Source organism: Coenobita brevimanus, chromosome 18, assembly GCF_032717465.1.
Source record: "Coenobita brevimanus isolate Jiangsu-jjx chromosome 18, ASM3271746v2, whole genome shotgun sequence".
Lineage (NCBI taxonomy): Eukaryota > Metazoa > Arthropoda > Malacostraca > Decapoda > Coenobitidae > Coenobita > Coenobita brevimanus.
In genome coordinates this window covers 2,448,956-2,470,319 of record NC_136971.1, presented here as the reverse complement: position 1 = coordinate 2,470,319, position 21,364 = coordinate 2,448,956, and the positions used below count along the sequence as shown (strand labels likewise).

General features: G+C 40.2%; 1 protein-coding gene across 5 annotated transcripts in view; it reads right to left on the bottom strand.

The window, feature by feature from the left end:
- Positions 1 to 400: 400 nt before the first annotated feature.
- The window catches only part of Alas (5-aminolevulinate synthase), a 100,562-nt gene continuing 79,598 nt past the window's right edge, over positions 401 to 21,364 (bottom strand). For all 5 annotated transcript variants that reach the window (XM_080266112.1, XM_080266115.1, XM_080266116.1 and 2 more), the window contains 6 exons: positions 18,732 to 18,953; positions 17,468 to 17,679; positions 14,990 to 15,122; positions 8,894 to 9,162; positions 5,729 to 5,953; positions 401 to 3,662 (listed from right to left, as the gene is read on the bottom strand). In XM_080266112.1, coding sequence (XP_080122238.1) covers positions 3,552 to 3,662; positions 5,729 to 5,953; positions 8,894 to 9,162; positions 14,990 to 15,122; positions 17,468 to 17,679; positions 18,732 to 18,953 — 1,172 coding nt within the window. In that variant the 3' untranslated portion in view covers positions 401 to 3,551. The remainder of the gene's footprint in view (positions 3,663 to 5,728; positions 5,954 to 8,893; positions 9,163 to 14,989; positions 15,123 to 17,467; positions 17,680 to 18,731; positions 18,954 to 21,364) is intronic.

The window sequence follows — 21,364 nt, the reverse complement described above, 5'->3', positions numbered from 1 at the left end:
CCTTTCTTGGAAGCCATAGCTTGAGTTAAATGTAAGTAATAAAATAAGATAAGAATCAGACAAAATACAGGGATCACCACCAAGCCATGCAGTGTAAATGGTCCAAGGGATCATGCACTACACTCAACAATATCTGCGGCAGCCTGGTAAATTAGTCTGGTGAGCACAGGAATTTCAAGTGCCCTCTCATAATTTTGGTCAGATTAAAAGAGAAGCTGGACCATCTGATTCCAGAAAACTGGTGCATGTGTGTGTGTATTTACCTAGTTGTGATATACAGGCAATGAGCTATGCTCATGGGGTCTTAGGCTGTTTCTCAATAAATCAAATTTTGCTTTGAGCTCGTTAAGTTTTTAGAGTGGACGATCCTTTGTCCAGGCTATTCCACAGGTCTATGCATCTATAAGGAAAAATTTATTCCTTGATATCCTTCAAGCCGCTTGGCTTCTTCAGTTTCATTCCATGTCCTCATATTACTCTCCTATCCCATAAAAACAGATCTTCTCTGTCAATTTTATCGACTCCCATAATGGCCCTGAACACTGCAATCATGTCGCCCCTCTCTCTTTCTCCTTTCCTCTAAGGAAGGCAGATCCACCTTTTCCAGCTTCTCTCTGTATGACAGATCTGCCAGGCTAGGGACCATCTTGGTTGCTGTTCTTTGTATGCTTTCGATCTTGTTTATATCTTTTTGTGTGGGGACCACAATACTGCTGCATATTCTAACCTGGGGCGAATCATGGCTACTATCAATTTTTTCATCATCTCCTCATCCATGTAATGAAATGCTATTCTTAAGTTAGTCAAGAGTTTATACATCTCTCTAACTGTCTTGCTAATGTGTTTTTCAGGTGACAAACTATCTTGGACCAACAATCCCAAATCTTTCTCTTCTCTTGCTTTTGTGACTGGTTCATTACCTATCAAATAATTCATTTTTCATCTAAATTACCATCCATCCATCCATCATCCAATCCTACATTGCACCATGAGAAGCATAGGGGCCTGGGGCCAGGCAAGTTGGTCCTGACATTTAAGATGACAGAGACCAGCCTCACTCATCCCTGAGTGGCATTACTTGAGCAATAAACCCCAACAACCCCTTGGATATAAACCTTCACCGTCTCAATCCAATTGGAATGCTGTAATTACCCACTAAACCACCAGGTGCCAAAATTTGGTTATAGGGTTAATACCCAGTGTAGTAAATGGTTTCCTGGTGTACAGGCAACCATTTGGCTTGTCACCCAGTGTAGAGTCACCCACAGGCAGACAGAAGAGGAAAGAATGAAGGAAAGAAAAACAGAAGAGGGAGCAAAAAGTCACCCGGACGCAGGACGAGGAAAGAATGAAGGAAAGGAAAACAGAAGAGGATGAAAAGAAGAAGGATGGAGGAGAGGAAAGAGCAGACACCTGAGAGCAGCACTACATCGAGTGAGTGGATGGTGAATGCCCCCACCTACCACATCTAAATTACTCTCACACAAAAAGTGATCTGCACCCAAACTAAAAAACTTCTAATTCAGATTACTTTACTGGCTGTCATGCAACTGAACATATGAAATCAGACCTAAATTAGGCTGTACATCACTTATAAAACTGCATTACAGCCTACTACATTTATTTGGGGGGGGAAAAAAAAAAAATACTTTCATTAGTTTAACAAGTATGATAGTCTATTTTAGAAGTAAACACAATCTTGCTGTATGTTTTTTCATATGTTTTACATTTGGCACTTGGAATGCTCCTCCTATTAAGTTCACTGTATTTTCAGTGGGACGTTTGGTATCATACACATACTACTTCATTCTAACATAGTTAAGTTTTAATGGTTATGTATAATAACACAGATAATTCAGTACTCAATAAAAAACAGATCCTGTTCAACACTCCAAATTAGGAGTATTTTCATTCTTTGATCTCATGTGGTGGGTCTTGGGGTTGTTGGACACCAAAGGGGCTAGATATTCTGTCTCAATTACCATCATCTTGATCACTTTTTCCACTGGAAGAGATGCTAACCAAGTAAAGAGTAACACTATAAGGGGCTCCATATCTCTGTACTTTACTAGAATACAAAAATTTTCTCCTAAAATTATTGTCAAGATGTTAAAACGCAAAGAGTGGAGAAAGAAATAAAACGCACAGAGACAAGAAAGCATTTGGGATGGGAGGAGATTCAGAATTCCAAACCCTTTAGTACATTCCACATTGTACTCACAAATTGTTTGTATTTAGTGGAATATAGTAATGGGTATACAGTCCTGAATCTCCTCCCACCCCAAACGTTCTCTCCTTTCTAAGATCTTTTATAAAGTTTCTGCACATTTTTCATCCCTACATCTTAATTTTAGATATTATAATTTGTCTTCTAACATATGATCTTTTTATGGAAACTAGCTACCAAATGCACACTATATACTGATAGCACAAACCCATTCCGGCTACACCCCTTAGATGCCAATCCCCACCCCCGACCTACCTGTTTTCCCCTTCGGAACTGTTTCATCGTAAATAATTTTCCCCAATCTACCTACCCCCCTTGAACCTATTTTGCCTCCTTGAACCTATTTTTCCACGTGGACTGATTTCCCTCCAATAACATATTTCTCCATGGGCCAATTTTTCATAATTGCCCTAAGTTTCCATTGGACCTATTTTTTTCCCCAAGGCCCTACTTTCCACCAGGGACCTTCCCTCCCTCCACTGACCTGGTGTGGAATGAGGCAACACTTAAGTACTGTATATGAGAAGGCCTCCAAGTGCTAGAGAAAGTTTTAAGCTGGTAACACGTATACTGTATTTCAAATGCTCCTCAAAATATGTACGAAAGTTGTTACTAAGCATTGTGGTGTCCAACACACATGTATTACTTTCCATCCTAGAGTTATGACTGATGAAGAAATAAAGAAAAAAGAAGCAGACCCAAACTGATGCTTTTACGGCCCGAGTTTGCGCTTTCTACAAAGGTTAATTGGATTTTGCAATGTAGGTTTTCACTTAAATAACGAAGATTTTTTTGCCTGTGTGCAATAAAGCTGGGCTTTGCAAGCCTTGTTGTCCACAAACTCCAATACCTTACATACCAGACAGCATTAGAACCTGGGCCTTTCCTACAGAGTAGGCACTCCTGCCCTTACTGATAGAGATGGGCCAGGACCTTCGTTGCAAAAAACCTTGAAATTCTTAATAAACAAGAGAGAAGGAAGAATACCAGAGACTCTTCACTTTCAATTAAAATTCAAGAGGTAATAGTTTTGACCTGAATCTTCCATCCCCATGTCAATCCTGGAAACTACATTAGTTCTGACAACAGAAAAATAATTATGAATTATTCTTCAATTGTTCGTTCCATGCTATTTACACAAAAAGCTTTTGTATTACCAGTACACTGTGGTGTTTCATATCTTATTAAAATTATTAACAAGAACTACATTCAGTTACATAAAAATATTTTCATACTTGCTGATGACAATTTTCAACAAACCCAAGACAAAGCACATGTTCATTATATACGATCAAGCTACTTGTATGTCTCATCCCTCTCACTGCTAGAAGCACTCTGCCAATTGAGGGCAGAATGGTTTGTCACAAACTGGTGCACATCGTTCCCGTGCTTCCAATGCATCAAAAAGGAGTGGTTTCTTGCAGAATGTACATTCCTGAAAGGAAAAAAAGTAATCAGCAACAATGAATCGTTTAATTTTTAATGGCTCCCACATGCTTGCATGCATCTGCTGTGTCACCTAATGGAGGCTCTCCATGATATTCAATCTCTGGCAGCTTCCCTATTCAGTCCCTTATCCCTGAGGTCATGCTTGACTTCATCCCAGTTTTTTTTCGGTCAACCTCACGCAAACCTAGCCCCAACATTAACAATTCTCACTTTCTGCACCCAATTGTCATCCTCCATCCTCTCCACATGCCCAAACTATCTCATCTTATTTTTATGAAAAAATAAAAAGGCTAATTGAGATAATTTTCCAGTGTACAACACTGTTCACAAGCCACATTATACTGTCACACTGTCTCCCTATACCTTGCCATGGGAAGGACTCTAGTCTGACCCTGCTGAGGCTGTCTACTACATGGAGGCATCGGATCCCTGCATGGTACATGTGCTGAACCGTAAGTGCAGGAAGTCTCCACAGAAGCAGTTGTTTACCTGTTGTTGACAAATAAGGTTGGCCACGCCAGGGTTAGGCAATAACAACTGTTTCCATTGATTTCCATCCTTCATAATCAATCATTCTTGCACTTTTGCTAGTATATATATATATATATATATATATAGACAGATAGATAGATAAATAGATATGGATATAGATAGCCAGCTTCAGGATAAATATCCGGTATATAGGAAAGAAAAGGGAACTGAGCTTCGTTCTGCTGATTTGGAGAAGGCCTTTGACCGAGTCCCTAGAGAGGTGATGAAGTGGGCAATGAGAAAGTCTGACACTGAAGAGTGGATGGCTAGGGTCGATATGATCATGTATGTGGGTGCTCACTCCTAGGTAAGGGTGAATGGAGATTTGAGTGATGAGTTTTCCGTGATGTTGGTGTGCATCAGGGGTCAGTCCTGAGCCCTTTGTTGTTTATCATGGTACTTGAAGCCCTCTCACATGACTTCAGAAACGAAATCCCGCGGGAGATGTGGTATGCTGATGATCTGGTGTTGATTGCAGAAAAATGAAAGGGAGGCAGAGGAGAGACTTAGGAAGTGGAGAGATGGTATGGGGCACAAGAGCTTAACAGTACATGCAGATAAAACTAAAGTGATGGTATCTAGGGTTGAGGACAGCATTGTCAAAGAAAAGGAGGAGTGACCATGTGCAATTTGTCACAAGGGCGTGGGAAGTAAGTTCATCATGCAGTGTTTGTGATAAGTGGGTGCATAAGAGATGTAGTGGCATTAGGGGCAGACTGCGGGATAATGCTGATTTCATGTGTACAGTGTGTCAGGGAGAGCAGGTGGAGATTGCCAGGCATGAAAGGATTGAATTTGCTGTGAGTCTCCTGAGTGTGAGGAAGAGTTTTTTTTTTAAATTTGGGAGACATGTTATGTGCTGGAGATGGGGCAGGAACTAGCTCTGTGGCTAAAGTAAGGAGTGGTTGGAAGAAGTTCAGGGAGCTGTTGCCTCTCCTGACATTGAAAGGGCTCTTCCTCCATGCTAAGGGATCTTGGTATGCAGCATGTGTTACGAGTGTAATGCTGTATGGTAGTGAGTCCTGGGCAGTAAAGGAAGAGGATATTTGCAGGCTCAAACATACAGAAATGGCAATAATTAGATGGATGTGCAGTGTGTCCTTGAGCGCAAGGCCTGGGGGGGCTAGGTTTATGATGGAAAAGTTGAGATGTAGGATGGGACTAGTGTATTGGTGTTGTGATGAAGAGAAGTAGACTGAGAAGGTTCAGGCATGTGGAGAGGATGCGGGATGATAATTGGGTGCAGAAAGTGAGAAGTGTTAATGCTGGGAGTAGGGCAGCAAAAGGTAAACCGAAGAAGACCTGGGACAAGGTCACTGAGTGTGACCTCAGGGTTAAGGGACTAAACAGAGAAGCTGCCTGAGATCATGAAGCATGGAAAGCCACCGTCAGGCGATGAAGGCTGATGCATGCAAGCATGTCAGAGCCTTCAAAAATGAAAATGAATTCTTTTCTCCCATTCATATCTACACAGAAAATTACCTATGCTGTTTAGGAGTCGGAGATGATAATAAATAATACCTCGGTACAATTTTTTGTGTGCAGTGGAAGTTCTTGCTCCTTCCAAACAGTAAGGAGATCTGCTACAAACAGGTCCATCATGGGTGGAGTGTGCTGGGGTGTTGGGGCAATGCGAAGCTTCTCCTGACCCCGAGGTACTGTTGGGTAGTTGATGGCTTGGACATAGTGGCCATAGTGACGCAGCAGCTCATCAGACACTTTGGTGCATAGCAGAGGATCACCAACCTGTACACACATCAAATACCATGTATTAATTTCATCATCAACATTTCCCTAACTTTTATTCCCTGAAGTTAAGGCGGAGGACGGTCTAGAAAACAGGGAAAGAGAAAGAATGACAGAGGGAGAACTATCATCATGCTCAGTGAAATGGGCCAGACATTCATTCACACACCATTCAAGCTCTTGAGATCCTGGTTACCTCACGTACAACCAAATTTGATATTATAAATTCCCAAATAAACACAGCAATTTCTCTGAACCAGGACCTTTCTAAAATTAATCAATGGGGAGAAAAAAATCTAGTCTCTCTCTCTCTCCGTCTTTGTGTAGCGCCATTCGTAAGTTTGAGTAGGGGTGGAGTAGTTAGCGGTGATGCACGGCCAACACAGCCCGAGTTGTGGCTCGCAACGCCACACTACCCAGCCTGAGCTGTGGCTTGCAATCCATGGGTTAATCTTCATTTTTCTGTCTTTGCCTATTACGGTTTACAACATTCTTGGGATTTTTGTGCTTTAAATTAAAGTCTTGTCTGATCTAAATGTTTTCCCCATAAGAGTTATTATCTGTTTTGTAGAGAAGTGCTGTCTGATCTAATTACTGTACTGGACGCGAGGCCATTGTATATTATAAATAAACAGTAAACTAGCTAAGCATTCTGTCGATTAAATATGCAAACCCATGGAGCATGGAATGACTGCATTATACCAAACATTTCAGTAGGTTGTAAACGTAAGTCAGCTCAACACCCATTCGCAAATGCAAGGCAGCAGTGAAAGATACTGTATGTATATTTGTGTATCTAAAAATAAATAAATAAATAAAATAATAATATCCATCCATTCCATTCGTTAGCCAAACCTATGCTGCCCCACAAGGAGCATAGGTGTCCTGGGCTAGGCTAGTTGGTCCTGACATTTAAGATGAGAGTGGCCTGCCTCACTCATCCCTGAGTGGCATTACACGATCAATAAACCCCAACCACCCCTTGGATATAAATCTTCACAGGCTCAATCCTACTGAAGCGCCTTAATTACCCACTCAACCACTTGGCGCCATAATTTGGTTATATGGTTACCGCCCAGTGTAGTAAATGGTTTCCTGGTGTACAGGAAACCATTTGGCTTATCACTCAGTTCAGAGTCACCCAAAGGCAGAAGGAAGAGGAAAGAATGATGGAAAGGAAGACAGAAGAGGAAGTGTCAAGCCATCCGCTGGCAGATGGAAGAGGAAAGAATGAAAAACAGAAGTGGAAGGGAGGAAGGAAAGAGTAGACATCCAAAGCAGCACTACATCATGTGAGTGGATGGTGAGTGCCCCCACCTACCACACAACAGTAATAATAATAATAATAATAATAATAATAATAATAATAATGAATAATAATAATAATAATGAATAATAATAATAATAATAATTAATAATAATAATAACAATACATATAAAATAAATAAATGCAAAATCATGTTCCCTCACAACTTATTGGTGGTGGATGTTAAATAAGTATACAGCTGCAAAGTCTTTCAGAATATAAGTGAGTACACAGAACATGAGGAAAGAGGCAAGAAAACTACTTCATGGAGAATAGTGGGTATTATAGAGATAATATTTAAACTTGAGTTATGAAATAAATAGTAACAACTGTTTTAAAAACACTGGAATATTGGATTAGCCCATATTAGTCATGTTAAATGTATTGTGCAGTATACCTAAACTATAAGAATAAGACAAGGATAGCAGGTATATGTTCCCTTCTAAAGTATGAACTTTTCAAAAGTTCAGATAATCCATGGCCACAAGGACTTCAAATTTTGAAGGCTGCCCTGTATTACAGTGTAAAGGATGTGAAAATATACACAGTGTCAGCCTTGGGGAATGTGAGTAATGAGGACATCCAACATAGGTGGTGCATGTTACTCCTGCAACACCACAGTCCTCGTGACACTAATCACTGATACAATCAGGGTAGCAGCAGAGACAGAAGAAAGGGTTGAACGAAATCACAAGGGATTAAATCATTTGACAACTTTACAGTAATCAAGAGATGTGACAATGAAATATAGGTGTAGGAGAAGGATGAATGCCTCACACCAATTGTAAACATGGAAACGGAAGTTACAGTATCAGAGAGGATAGCAGAGGGACTGACAGAGCAACAACTTAGCAGTGCTGGAGATGGCTGACCACTTCAATGAAGCAATACTAAATGAAATTCCCAACACTAAATGACTCAAAGCAGTTTATGCTGATACTGACCATGTAGTTGCAGAAGAGATCACTGCTGGTTAAGAAAATCAATGAGACACTGCAGTGCCTCATCACTGCTTTCATGATCTCACCTCCAGCCCTGCCATCTCTGTTCCTCCGTCCTGGCATGCCCACACTAACAGACCCAGCAAGACAAACCTCTGATCAATCCAGGAGGAGTGGTTTTGAAGGCTTCAAAGCCTAGCCTCAGCCCTGGAGGGGTTGGAGGCACTAGTCATTCCCCTTCCTCTGGCCCATAAGTCTCAGGTACCACCCTCCTCCCACAACAACCATCAAATAATCAACTACAGATTTAAGATGAGTTAAAATTCCACTTACTGGTCACTTCATTATATTATTGTTCCTTTGCTAGTCCTTATGTCTAATGATCAGTGTGTTTTTATGTATGTGTCTGCTCGGGGTACATTTTTCAAGAGGGCCAAAACGGTGACCTTGGGAAAATTTGGTGATTTCATCCCCCTCATTAAACAAATAACAATGGTCCTTAGGAAACAATTTCTGCAATTCAAGGTGCATGGAAGTTTTCAGAGATACTCTGTGAAAAATGAGGATATACTCTGCTCCTTGAGAACATTACAGTAAAACAAAGTCCCTGTGCTTAAGGCGTTATTTTTCAAGCACATCAGGAGGTCAATATTAATAGTCTGTTCAAATATTCTAATCATAATCATTACTCACATGGACTGGCAAGATATGTGAGGGACAGTGTTCAACTGGTAGTCCATTTTTTATGAGTGCATCCCTGAGGTATCGTACATTCTTCTGATGCAGTGCCCTTAGTGCCCTGCCTTCAGGACTGCTCAAGGTATTGACAGCAGCGAGAGCACCTGACACCACAGTAGGAGGCAATGAGGTGGTGAAAATGAACCCAGCTGCATAACTTCGGATCATATCCACCAAAGCTCCATTCCCAGCAATGTAACCTCCAATATTACCAAATGCTTTCCCTGAAACAAAGTTTCAATAAATCATTCAGTTTTAAAATGTAAAGTACACTATCCAAGTGTTATTAGGCTGTCAGAATAATGTCCATCATTAAACAAATAACAGCATATAGTTTGGTAGAAAAAATAATAAAGTGAAATAGATTCCACACACACACACACACACACACACACACACACACACACACACACACACACACACACACACACACACACAAGAAGACCGGAATGGAGGGAGTATTAAACTGAACCAAACAAGAGTTGCAGGTGTAGAAAAAATGGCTAAGAGTAGTGCCCAGGAATTTAAAAAGGAATAGTCAGCAATTAGAGAGTTGCAGAAACGAACACTACAACAAGAGAAAGAGATTAAGGAATAGAAAAACGAGGTGGAGAGCATCTGTTCATGTCCTGCAGAGCAAGAGAAAGATGTATCAAAATTAAAATGAGTAATGATTCGGAATCAAATGAAACAGAACAGCTTAAAATAGCAAATAAGAGGTTGGAAGAAGAAAGGGATACGATGAAAAGTAATCTCGAAAAGTATGAATCAAAAACAAAGATGCAAGATGAACATATCAAGGAAATCAAGGATGAGCATAAGGGGTGGAAGAAAATGCAGGAAAGGAAAATAAATCTAAAGGAGATAACAGAACAAAAAATAAAGAAAACCAGGAAAAGGTAGAGAAGGAAATGGATAGGGTACTATGGTGGTACCACTCTAAACTGGCGGTTTGGGTGGGGCACGAACTTCTGTACAGTGTTGCCATGTGTTCCACACCCGCAATGTGAACGGCTCTGATATATGTAAAAAGCATCACAATAAGATAAACACAAGAATCTATTGGTAACGTGTGTATTTTAATATATGAAAGAACAGTAAACTTATTATGCGTAAAATATTTATACGGCAATACAGAAACGTGGCATAAATATTTTACAGTGTTACTTAAAAAAAGTAGTCACTTTTATTGGCTGTTACCGTATTTCTGGGGTGGGTAATAATGTCACAATTATGATTATAAGATAATGTGCAGGAATTTAAGTAAAAATATGCCAATTTCTTAGTAAAAAAAATAATACATTAAACCCTCATGAGCAGCAACACTCACACACACCCAGTCCGACCTGGGGGCCTGTTTGGGACACCTCTTAAAAAAAAAACGCGCCAAGACTTTTACCTCCTGCGTGGTGTGGAAATAATATGTACTGTACATTATAAAGTAAAAGAAAATAACCAAAATGTATCCTAAAATACCACAGATGAGAGAGAGAGAGAGAGAGGGGGGGGGGAAGGCAGACCAGGGGCAGTGTTGAGTGCAGCTAAGTGAGAGATGGAGGAAGGGAGGGAAGGAGGGAGAGAGTGATTGAATGAAAACAAATCATGGCGCCACAACAGCGAGGTCATCTGGCGCCATATGTAAAACAATAATATTTTTTAATATAATTAGATATAATAAAAACAAATAAAGAAATGAAAGCACAAGTTTATAAGTCACTCATAAAAGAAACAAAATTCCCAAGGGTGAAGCACATCTCCCCCCAGGAGAGAGAGAGAGAGAGAGAGAGAAGGCAGGCCAGGGGCAGTGTTGAGTACACTGTCAAGCCGAGGGAAAGATGAAGGAGGGTGAGAATGATTGAATGAAAACAAATCAAGGTGCAGCAACACCGAGGTCATCTGGCGCCATATGTAAAACAATAATATAATAAAAAACATAATAAAGACATGAAAGCACAAGTTTATAAGACACACAAAAGAAACAAAATTCCCTAGGGTGATGCACATCTCCCCCCAAGAGAGAGAGAGAGAGAGAGAGAGAGAGAGAGGCACTGTGGGTATGGAAATCGTGGCACACTGCACAGAGGTTCGTGCCCCACTCAAACCGCCAGTTTAGAGTGATACCACCATAAGAAGTAAAGAATCACTTGTCTTATATATGTGTATGTATGAATATAAATATATATATATATATATATATATATATATATATATATATATATATATATATATATATATATAAAATCATAATATAAGTAGAAAGGGCACTATGCAAAACACATGCCTTAAACGTCCCAAATATGGCATTTTTAAACACTGCACAACACTCGTACCCATAACATGGGACACCAATCTCCCTGACATCCATCTCTTCCCCTCCACCACACTCGTGTTCCATATAGCTGCCTGCTGGCTAGCTTTCAATGTTTTTAGGGTAGACTTTCAAAATGAAGAGGTCAGATATACCCTTCATTAACCCATTTCTTTCTCAAGTTGAATATAATCATCTAAAGGTCACCAGCATAAATAATACAGATGGGAAAGATCAATACAGCAGACCTTCACTACACTGTACTAATTGGGATAAGCCAGGTTTGATACAGGTGAAAGTTTGCTAAATGGGGGTCTCACCAATCAGGTGGAAATTCAAGCACACATCTGAGAATACATGAGTACAATATCATACTCGAGCACTAAAAATGAATTACTGTATATCCATTTTACACTAACTTGGTCCAATATTTCCCCCTTTTACAGCTTATTTCACATTCTTGTCATAATACTTTTATTACAACTATTTTTACAACCCAGCAATTATGAAGAGGCAAGGGCAATTTCTGGCCCGGTTTAAGGAAAAATGGTTTACAGAGGTCATATAATAAGCCCCATTGTTCGGTACAGTAGAAAAGTAGTTCCGTTGGTTCAGGGACGTTCGGAAGGGCCGTGTGATGCGCCCTACTTGACAACCGTTGTTCAGTACAGCTGATGAAAGTTCAGTGGGCTCAGAGGCATTAGTTAAATCCAACATCTATTCCACTGAGGTTCGTCATAGTGAAAGTCTACTGTATTTACAATGTAAAAGTAACGCATCAGCTGATCATTAATTCTGACACTCTTCTTCTATACCGCTACTTTACCTAAGGACTATTACACCACCTATTTCATTTATTTAATCCTTTCAAAATTAGAGGTTAAATAAAGTAAAAAACACAATATCAGAGAAATTGTTTCCTCCAGTGAATTAAATGGAAAAGTGTACAGTATGCAGCACTGACTTTAGCTGAGAAATAAGAAGAAGCACATAAATATAAAAGTTCATGCCTAAACAGCTGAGTCATGACTTCAGGGACTTAATAGTAAGTGAATATGAGTGTGGTTGATTAAAATGGGCATACATTTCAGTTCTCCCCCATTCAGGGTTTTTTCTTGTTCACTGGACCCTACCTCACCCCGTTTTTAGGTAAGAAAAGTGAGAATAATGATGATTATTAGACTTGGTACAGTATTCATTAAAATGGATGGTCTATTGTAGGCATATACCAAGAATAAAAAGCTGTGAGTTACTCAGAGGATGACTGCATGTTATGGTACAAATAGAATCCATAAACTTCAAATCATGGGTGTCATACAGTTATACAAATGAAATATATTCTGCCATTTCCGAAGAAAATGTGCCTCGTATTCTTTCCATTTACAACTTGGAGCCTACGCGTGATGGCGCTCTGCTCCCTAGAAGCAGCAGCTCCAGCGTCCACCCAGGAGTTAAAGCACCTCATATATCGCTGCACCTTGCTAGGGGAAGGACCCTGGTCCAACCCTGATGAGGGACTGTCTACCCATAAGGGGGACCCAGACCCCTGCATATTTACTGTATATACTGTACTGTACCTACAGGATGGCCCCATGGAAGATGTTGCATGCCCAGGGTCACTGGGTCTGCTCAGCTAGACAGACTGGTGTTAAGCAAGAACAAAACACAAACTATATTTATGAAAACAAAAAAGTTCCTCTGTGCTTTACCTATTTCTCTGCTAAATGCAACTGCTGACACTGGTTGTCTCTTCTATTCAACTCTTTGAGATTCCAATGACACTTTTTGGCATAATTTCAAATCCAACCTCAGAGAGTCCGATGATGAAAGTATTCATCATTTCACGAAAATTTTGTAAACTGTTCAACATAAATTGTGTTTACACATCATAACAGAGACTTGGATATGATGTTGCAGAATGCTTGCTCTGTGCATTTTGCATAGTTTAAACCAGATTCCTATATCTTTATTAGTTTTTCTTTTCTTTCTTTCTTTCTTTCTCTCTCCCTCTTTTCTTTTTTTTACCGCAAGGTATGAATTTTTTAGCTTTTGCCTAACTTCAACTTATAATTTTGACTTTTTATTTTCTTTGTTTTCCTTTTTTGAACATACTACAATAAAGTACAACTTTTCAGCTTCAAAATAACACCACAACCATCATCCTATCGTAAACAGTGTATTTACACGGACCGATCAAAGAAAAAGATAGTGGAGAATATGGGGCCGAGAATCATAAAGAATTGTGCATCATTTTCCTTTTGCTTTACTGTGCAATAAAATGCAGATATAATCATAATCTATATATTATTGTAGAGGTAAATTATCACAGTTTTGCATGGTTTAAACCAGATTTATATATATCTTTATTTTTTTTGCTGAACATTATTCTACAGCAAGGTATAAAATTTTTGGTTTTCACCCAACTTCAACTCGTCATTTTGACTTTTTATTTTCTTTCTTTTCCTTTCTTTAAATATATAGTGCTAAGAAAAAATATAATTATTCAGCTTTAAATTGACACCAAAACCAACATTCTATCATGAAAAGTGTACAGTATTTACACAGAGCGATCAATGAAAAATATCGCGGCGTGAAGATGTGGATCAGCACTTGAATGGCTGACTCTAGCACAGACATAATCTGCCAGGCCCAGAGACCTGACAGGACTAATAAATGTATTACACTGGTAATTTTCCAAGCATGATTGTCTTACGAACCTCAAGCAAACTGCACATCACATCACTACCCATTAGTTCTTTCAATACAATGATAAAGTCTGTTTCATTTTTACTACCACAAATGATTATATTCCGCTTAGGAAATTTTTCAAACTGAACGTATTAGACCAAATTTAATTAACCAGTTAACTGTGAGAGGTCTTCACTGAGCTGAATAAAACAATCTGAAGATAACAAGAATAACAAACTAATGGTGCCATTAAACTGTACTAGCGGGGACAACCTCTGATTATGTCACTTATATACTGTGTTACCACATGACAACAAAAGCAGTCTTTCCTCCTCCAACACTCTTTAAGGCATAAACATCATTCCAGCTAAACTTTTTAATATTGACAAATTACAGTCAGGCTTCAATATACAAGTGTTCACTATCCGATAAACTGCTAGATTGACTGACTAACGTTATACCCAGTTTCGCAAAAATGCTATCTCAATTTGCTAAAACAATTGTCATGGCCCCGTACGACATGCCTGTGATTTCCCCCAAGTTCTACTGTACTAATACTCTATCTACAGCCAGATGCCATAATCCCATAAGGGGTGGCCATCTGACTTTGAGTTAGTTTTATGGGAAAGGGCACTAATCCTCTGTCAACCTGCTTGCTGAAGCACAGGGAACATGTATGGGTTGGTTATATGGTTACCACCCAGTGTTGTAAATGGTTTCCTGGCAAATGGGAAACCATTTGGCTTGTCACTCAATGTACAGCCATTTAAAAAGGAAAGAAAAGTAATAAAAGTGACAGGAAAGATGGGAGAAATACGAGGAGAGAGGGCAGACACAGAAAAAGAGTGAAAAAGGTGAAGGAAGAAGTAGGCAGCACTACATCATGTGAGTGGATGATGGTCACCACCACCTACCACAAAGTTAATACACGTAAATACAGGACCTAAGGCAACGAGCTGTTAATTTTCAACAAAAAAATACTTCTCCAATACAATGCAATACTGTACCTAAACTACCAGTCATCTTGTTAATGTTTTTATCTTCCTATGCCTTACCAAGTGTTCCTGATACAACATCAATCTTGTCCTGGAGTCCATCCCTGTCAGCGATGCCACCCCCATTCTCTCCATATAATCCAACTGCATGTACCTCATCCACATATGTTATGGCACCATACTTGTGGGCAACCTAAGAGATAATACTGTATTGTCATCAACATCATTTATCACTAAGAAATGGTGTGGGTACAATCAAGGAAAAGGATACAAAAAGCAAAAAATAGAGAATTATCAGTGTGGCCCAGTAATATGGGATATGCTGTTATTCATTTATCACTCATACTTTATTGACTGAACAAAAAGCATGAGTCTTCCATACTACAGCCTATGCTTAGTTTGCTTAAATCACTCCTAAATGCTTGTGGGATAGAGACTATCCTACTGATTACCAAACTGTGCAACTCTTATCATATACAGTAATCCCCGTACTATCTGGATGCCCACTTTCCGGACATCCCCACTTACTGGATATTTTGGACCCGGGATCCAATATTCCCAAAATGGGCCAAAAACCGCAAAATATTTTTTAAAAATCTGACTTTCCCCGTCCGTAATTTGAACTTGGCGTGCATGGCGTGGGCCAGCTGTGTTTTGGTGCGTTGTTCTGCCGCCGTCCGCTAGAGCGCCCCTGCATCCTCCCCACTTACCGCCCTTCTCTCGTTGTGTGTGCACGCTCGCCGTCATGGCCGCCCACGTGCTCGTTTTTGTGGTGGTGCCTTACCTGCTGCAAGCTCTCCTGCTGCTCTCGTGCCTCTTATAAGTGTGTGTGATGATGGCACCGCTGCCTGAGAAGAGGAAGAGAGTGGTTTTGACTCTGGAGAAGAAGAGGGAGATATTGGACAAGGTGGACGCGGGATGGTCTTCCTCACGCATCCTTCGTGAATTCAACCTGGTCCGATCTACTTTGTTTGATATCAAGAGATCCCGAGACAAACTCATGCAGTACACAGCTGACTTCTCATCGAAAAGCAAATGCAACGTGAAGAGGAAGATGATGTTTACTCCCAAGTATGCTGAAGTCGACTGCTCCACGTTGATTTGGTATCAACAGCAACGTGCTGCTGGTGTGCTGGTGCGTGGCAAGGAGCTGAAGGCTGCTGCTGAGAAGTTCGCAAGGCTTCACAACGCCCCAGACTTCAAGGCATCCAAGGGTTGGCTCTTCGCGTTCAAGTTACGACATGGCCTTACCAACTGTAAGTCTCATGGCGAAGCTTTGGACGCCAACGAGGATGGAGTAGAGGAGTTTCGGCACAACGTGAAGCGCTTAATCGACAGGGAGGGCCTCACTATCGGTAAAGTCTACAACGCTGATGAAACTGGTTTATTCTATCACTCTTTGCCTACGAACACTCTAGCAGAGGAGACGGAGAAGCATGTACCCGGCCGCAAGCTCTCCAAGCAACGGATATCTGCTTTGTGTTTTGCCAACGCTAACAGCATACACCGACTTAAGCCCATTATTCTTGGCCATGCAAAGCAGCCTCGGTGTCTTCGTGGGGCGATGGATGTCCTTCCTGTCGTCTGGTACCATTCCTTGAAGGCATGCTTCACTGCCCACATCTTCAAAGACTGGTTCCACCGCCCTGAGATATGAGTTCAACTAGCTCGCTCAACTATGATGTGGCCATCATACTTCTGTACTTCTTTACCAGCACAAAATACAAGTTACAAACAATCCGCTATGCCCAAAATGCACACCCTCCCCACAAGATACCTCACTCCCCCAACACAGATAAATGTAAATAATCTTAACAAAATATCATTTGGCGTGCCTGGCTGAAGTGGTCAGATTCTTGCGGTCCCTTAGTTTCTGATCCACGTGCCTGAGACCACCAAAACAACTTGTGATGCCTTCCTATTTTTCAGCCTTACACAGGTCTCTTACTTTTTCCCACAGGCATATTCTATAGTACAATATTCCTCCTCTGCACACAAACTCGGTCTTGTTGTTGCTGTTCTCATTATTTTAGTCTCTTACCAATTCAATACAGGTTTCTCATTAAATTCTTGTACTTCATTCATGTCAGCATTATCCCATACTCATCTCTTCCATTTTCTCGTATTCATTCCTACACTTTAGCACCTCTTTCCAAACCATTTTCCTATTTCCAAAGAAATTTAATATTCTTCCAAACTTCTTGAATTTTCTTGCTAATTATTTATTAACAATCACTTTGCCATACCCCCTTATCATCAATGTATTTTCTCTCTCTCTCTCACTATCATCTAAACTCCTTTCCTGCATCTACCCAACCATTTCTTTTATGACAAAATCGCAGGGATATGATGACCTACAACAGACAGTTGTTATGTCATTTTAATTTCAAAAGAACTTCATTAATGTTTCTTGTTAATTATCTTTCAAGAGCAATCACATAATTCACTGGTTTACCTTAATACTGTAACAGTAAACATATCTCCAAATACTTCAAGAAAGAAAACTATTATACAACTAATAAAATCGTTCCAACTTACGTCACAAAGTTCACCGAGAGGACACACAGCCCCAGTCATAGAATGGACCGTCTCAAAGGCCACAATCTTGGGTATAGCAACATCCACACTTAACAATAACTCCTCCAAGTGTGCCGGATCATTGTGCTGGAAGATGTGCTTAGGGACTCCTGAGTTGCGGATCCCTTGAATCATGGAAGCATGGTTACCCTCATCCGAAAAGATGTGGCAGTCTGTGGGGAAAGTGATTGGAAACAATAAGAGACAGATGAGGATTCACAACTGAAGATAAATGGGCTGGGATGGGTAGAATGTCAAAAGCTTTCTACAGACTAACACCAAACTCATTCAATGTGGCTACAAATAAATATAACTCTAAACCTCATCATCACCAGCCCCTGCTGTTATTCCAAACATCCTGTCTCATGTACTCCTGCACTCCACCTACTAATCTTACTCTTCATCGTAGCTGAGACTGGATTGATTACCCAAACCAAAACTACCATATTTAGTCTACCGACAAGAACTAGACAGGGAGGCAAAGTATAACATTTTCAGGTATAGTAAGTCTTAGTGTTAAACCTTCTTTTATCCTTTTCAGTCCTATACATGCACCCCCTCTTCTTTCTGCTCCAGAGCTAGGAAAAGGTCAGATTACTGCAACTGCTCTCACCTGAATTTGCCTACAGGACTAGACAAATGCTAATATAACCATTTCAACAAACTACTGGAAATGACCTGAAAAAATGTCTGGAAAACTGATGTGTCAAATCATCAGACCCAGACCAAATTTTTCTTAATGAATCCAAGCTTTACTTTGTCTATCTTTCATTTCATTCTACTGTCTCTCCATTCATTAACTATCCATGCATTCCACAAGTCTGACCTTGAAAAAAGTGATCCACCAGTAGAAAGCTCTCCATAGTTACGGTATGGCATAATCAAGAATCAGTTTCATGCACTACAGAAATACCCTGTATTTACCAATCATCTGAGTCAAAGGTAATCAGTTCCCCACCTTTGAGTTGCATTATGAGAGCACTAAATTCATATTATCCCACAAATGCAAATCCTCATAGGCCATATCCAGCTGGAGCACCTAAACCCAGTTGGCCACCATGCACTACCTGGTTATATGGTTACCACCCAACAGAGTACATGGTGTCCCTGACTAAATGAAATAAGCTGCATCATATGAGCTGATGATGGGTGCCCCCACTTGCATAAACTACAAAACTAAATCTAAAAAACAGTATATAACTGAAGACGGTAACAAAATACTAACCTGGTAATGCCTTGGCTAAAGTATATAGTGTGGAGTCATTGGCAACATAGCATGAGGTGAACAAGAGAGCAGCATCCTTCTTGTGTATAGAGGCTAATTTAGCCTCCAGAGCTTCATGCAGGATTGTATTCCCGGAGATATTGCGTGTCCCACCAGCCCCAGCTCCATGGCGCTCTAAGGAAGCACGCACAGCAGCACGCACGTTCTCATGGCGTGACATTCCTACCATTACAAAAGAATGAGATTAGTAAGGCAACTGTTACACTTAAACAGCCAGCGAGGTCCTACAATCTGCAAGGATTAGATTCGCAGAATTATCTTGAATCAAATGTTCAATTTAGAATGCTAAAGATGATGGTAGTGTAATATGAGGTATTACCAGTAATCAGTGACAAAACAATTCTGGTGGAATGTGGGAGATGAGACAGCAGTAAAAGTGATAAAGAGAAAGAGGCTGGAGCAGATGCAAGAAGAGTTCAGAGATAAGAGGCTACATGGAGGGGGGGAGAAAAAAAAAAAAAAAAAAAAAAAAGGTCATCACCTTGCATGGCTGATGTTTTAACCTACAGTACCACACATGATGGCTCTACATATAATGGACAAATGAAGCCCAATATACAGGAGATACTGTGTTACCAGCAACCTCATCTGCAGCCTGACCCCTAAATTTTTTCCGATACTCTTGTATGGTCAAACATGCTTACTGATATGCTTTCCAAAAACGTATTCTAAGTATCTCCCAGTGATGAAGTTATAAGCAATATCCATAAAACCCCACCATGAAAGATCTCTCCCCAATATATATCAAATTATGTGGCAGCATAATATCATGTATATAACACACACACACACACACAAACACAATCTCTGAATGAAGGGTTTAAATAAGGAATGTGAGTTGCTAGGGTTGGACAATAAGAAATAAGCAGATCTTTCTAAGGTGTGGGGTAATAAAGTCTGCTATATTAAGAGGAAAATTAAAATCTGCTGATTAGATATAGTTCCAGAATGGATATGGTATGTGAATGGGGTGGTGCAAAAGGATGCTGTATATGACAGTGAGCTTTAAGAGAATGTATGGAAGTCAGATGATAATGTCTGTATAATCATGGTATGTGGCACTATGAAAATGCAAGATATAGAAGCTGTGGAAATAACTTAATGGATATATGCAGAAACTAATGGATGAAATTCGTGTGGATACACAGTTGGTGCAATGGAAGTCTGGACCCTCTAATTCGCACCATATATTTGGTACGGTCCAAGAAATATCGTAGGAAAATTCCTGTAGTTGGCAGATTTTTTTTCTGGTGGCTTCTTGCAACTTTACAGGCTTAACACCACATGCTGTGAGTTTATGAGCTCAGTGCCTGCCTGATTTTGGATGGGAAAGCACATCATATTTTCTTGTCCTGCCTGGCCTTTGTTAATTTCAAAGCTCTCGTTTTCACACCCTCCTTTGCCTTAGTGAATCATTGGAGATGGGTCCCAAGCCACTAACTGATGTAGAAAAAGCTACAACAAGTTACAGCAACAACAACAACCGCTACAGTTAAAACAACAGCCACATATAAAATAGCTGCAGCAAGAACAGCTACAACAAGTTACAGCAACTATAGCTACTGCAACAACAACAGCTACTACTACTATTATTGCATGGTACTAAATATGTTTTGCATGTGATGAAAAGCACAATACTGTACAATAAGTCCTCATTACAGTATATGATGCCTACTTTTATATTCCTTTTGTCATTAAACTCACAGTAAATTACAAAAACTTGCCTATTAAAGTTCCACTGCTACTTGTAATGCATACTGAACAATTTCCCAATTTACAGTACTACTTCGTATAAAAAAGCTGGTATTTTGGTACTTCTCTGACATACAACGAGGACTTAATATACATTCATTCCATTATCTGACATACAACAAGAACATTATATATTCATTCCATTATGTGACACAATAAGGACTTATTGCACATTCATTCCTTTATCTGACATACATCACCATCACCATCATCATCCGGACCTCCTTTCCCATCCTAGGGCACGGTGAGGAGTAGCAACGTCCAGACAGCCCAAGTCTGCCCAACCTAATGGGCAACGTTTTCATTCACTCATTATTCAAGCCCCCAGAATCCTGGCTCTATCTGATATGCCAGAAACATTCATCACATTCTGTAGCTTCACATAAACACATCTAATAGAGTCAATCTGAATGCTGTCACATTAAAATGGGCTGCCAAATCCCTGATCATGCACTTCTCATCACAACGTTCATCTAGCCAGCTAGAGCTCTTCTCAGTCTCCCAGCCTCACTGATTTCCATACCTCTCTTCCTCACACACTCATCCACCATATCCCTCCACCTTCTCCTTGGCCTAACTTGCCACCTCCCTCCTTCAGATTTGCTCAGATATACCCTTTTCACCACTCTATTACCGTATTATCCATTCTCTCCACATGACCATACCATCTCAGTACACTCTCTTCAATTCTGGTGTCCACAGACTTCCTCACTTCGCATCTTTCATGAACCACATTATTTCATACCCTATCCACTCTCTGTACTCCACATACATTCCTCGGCAGTCCCAACTTCACCGCTCTCACTCTTGACTTTTCATTT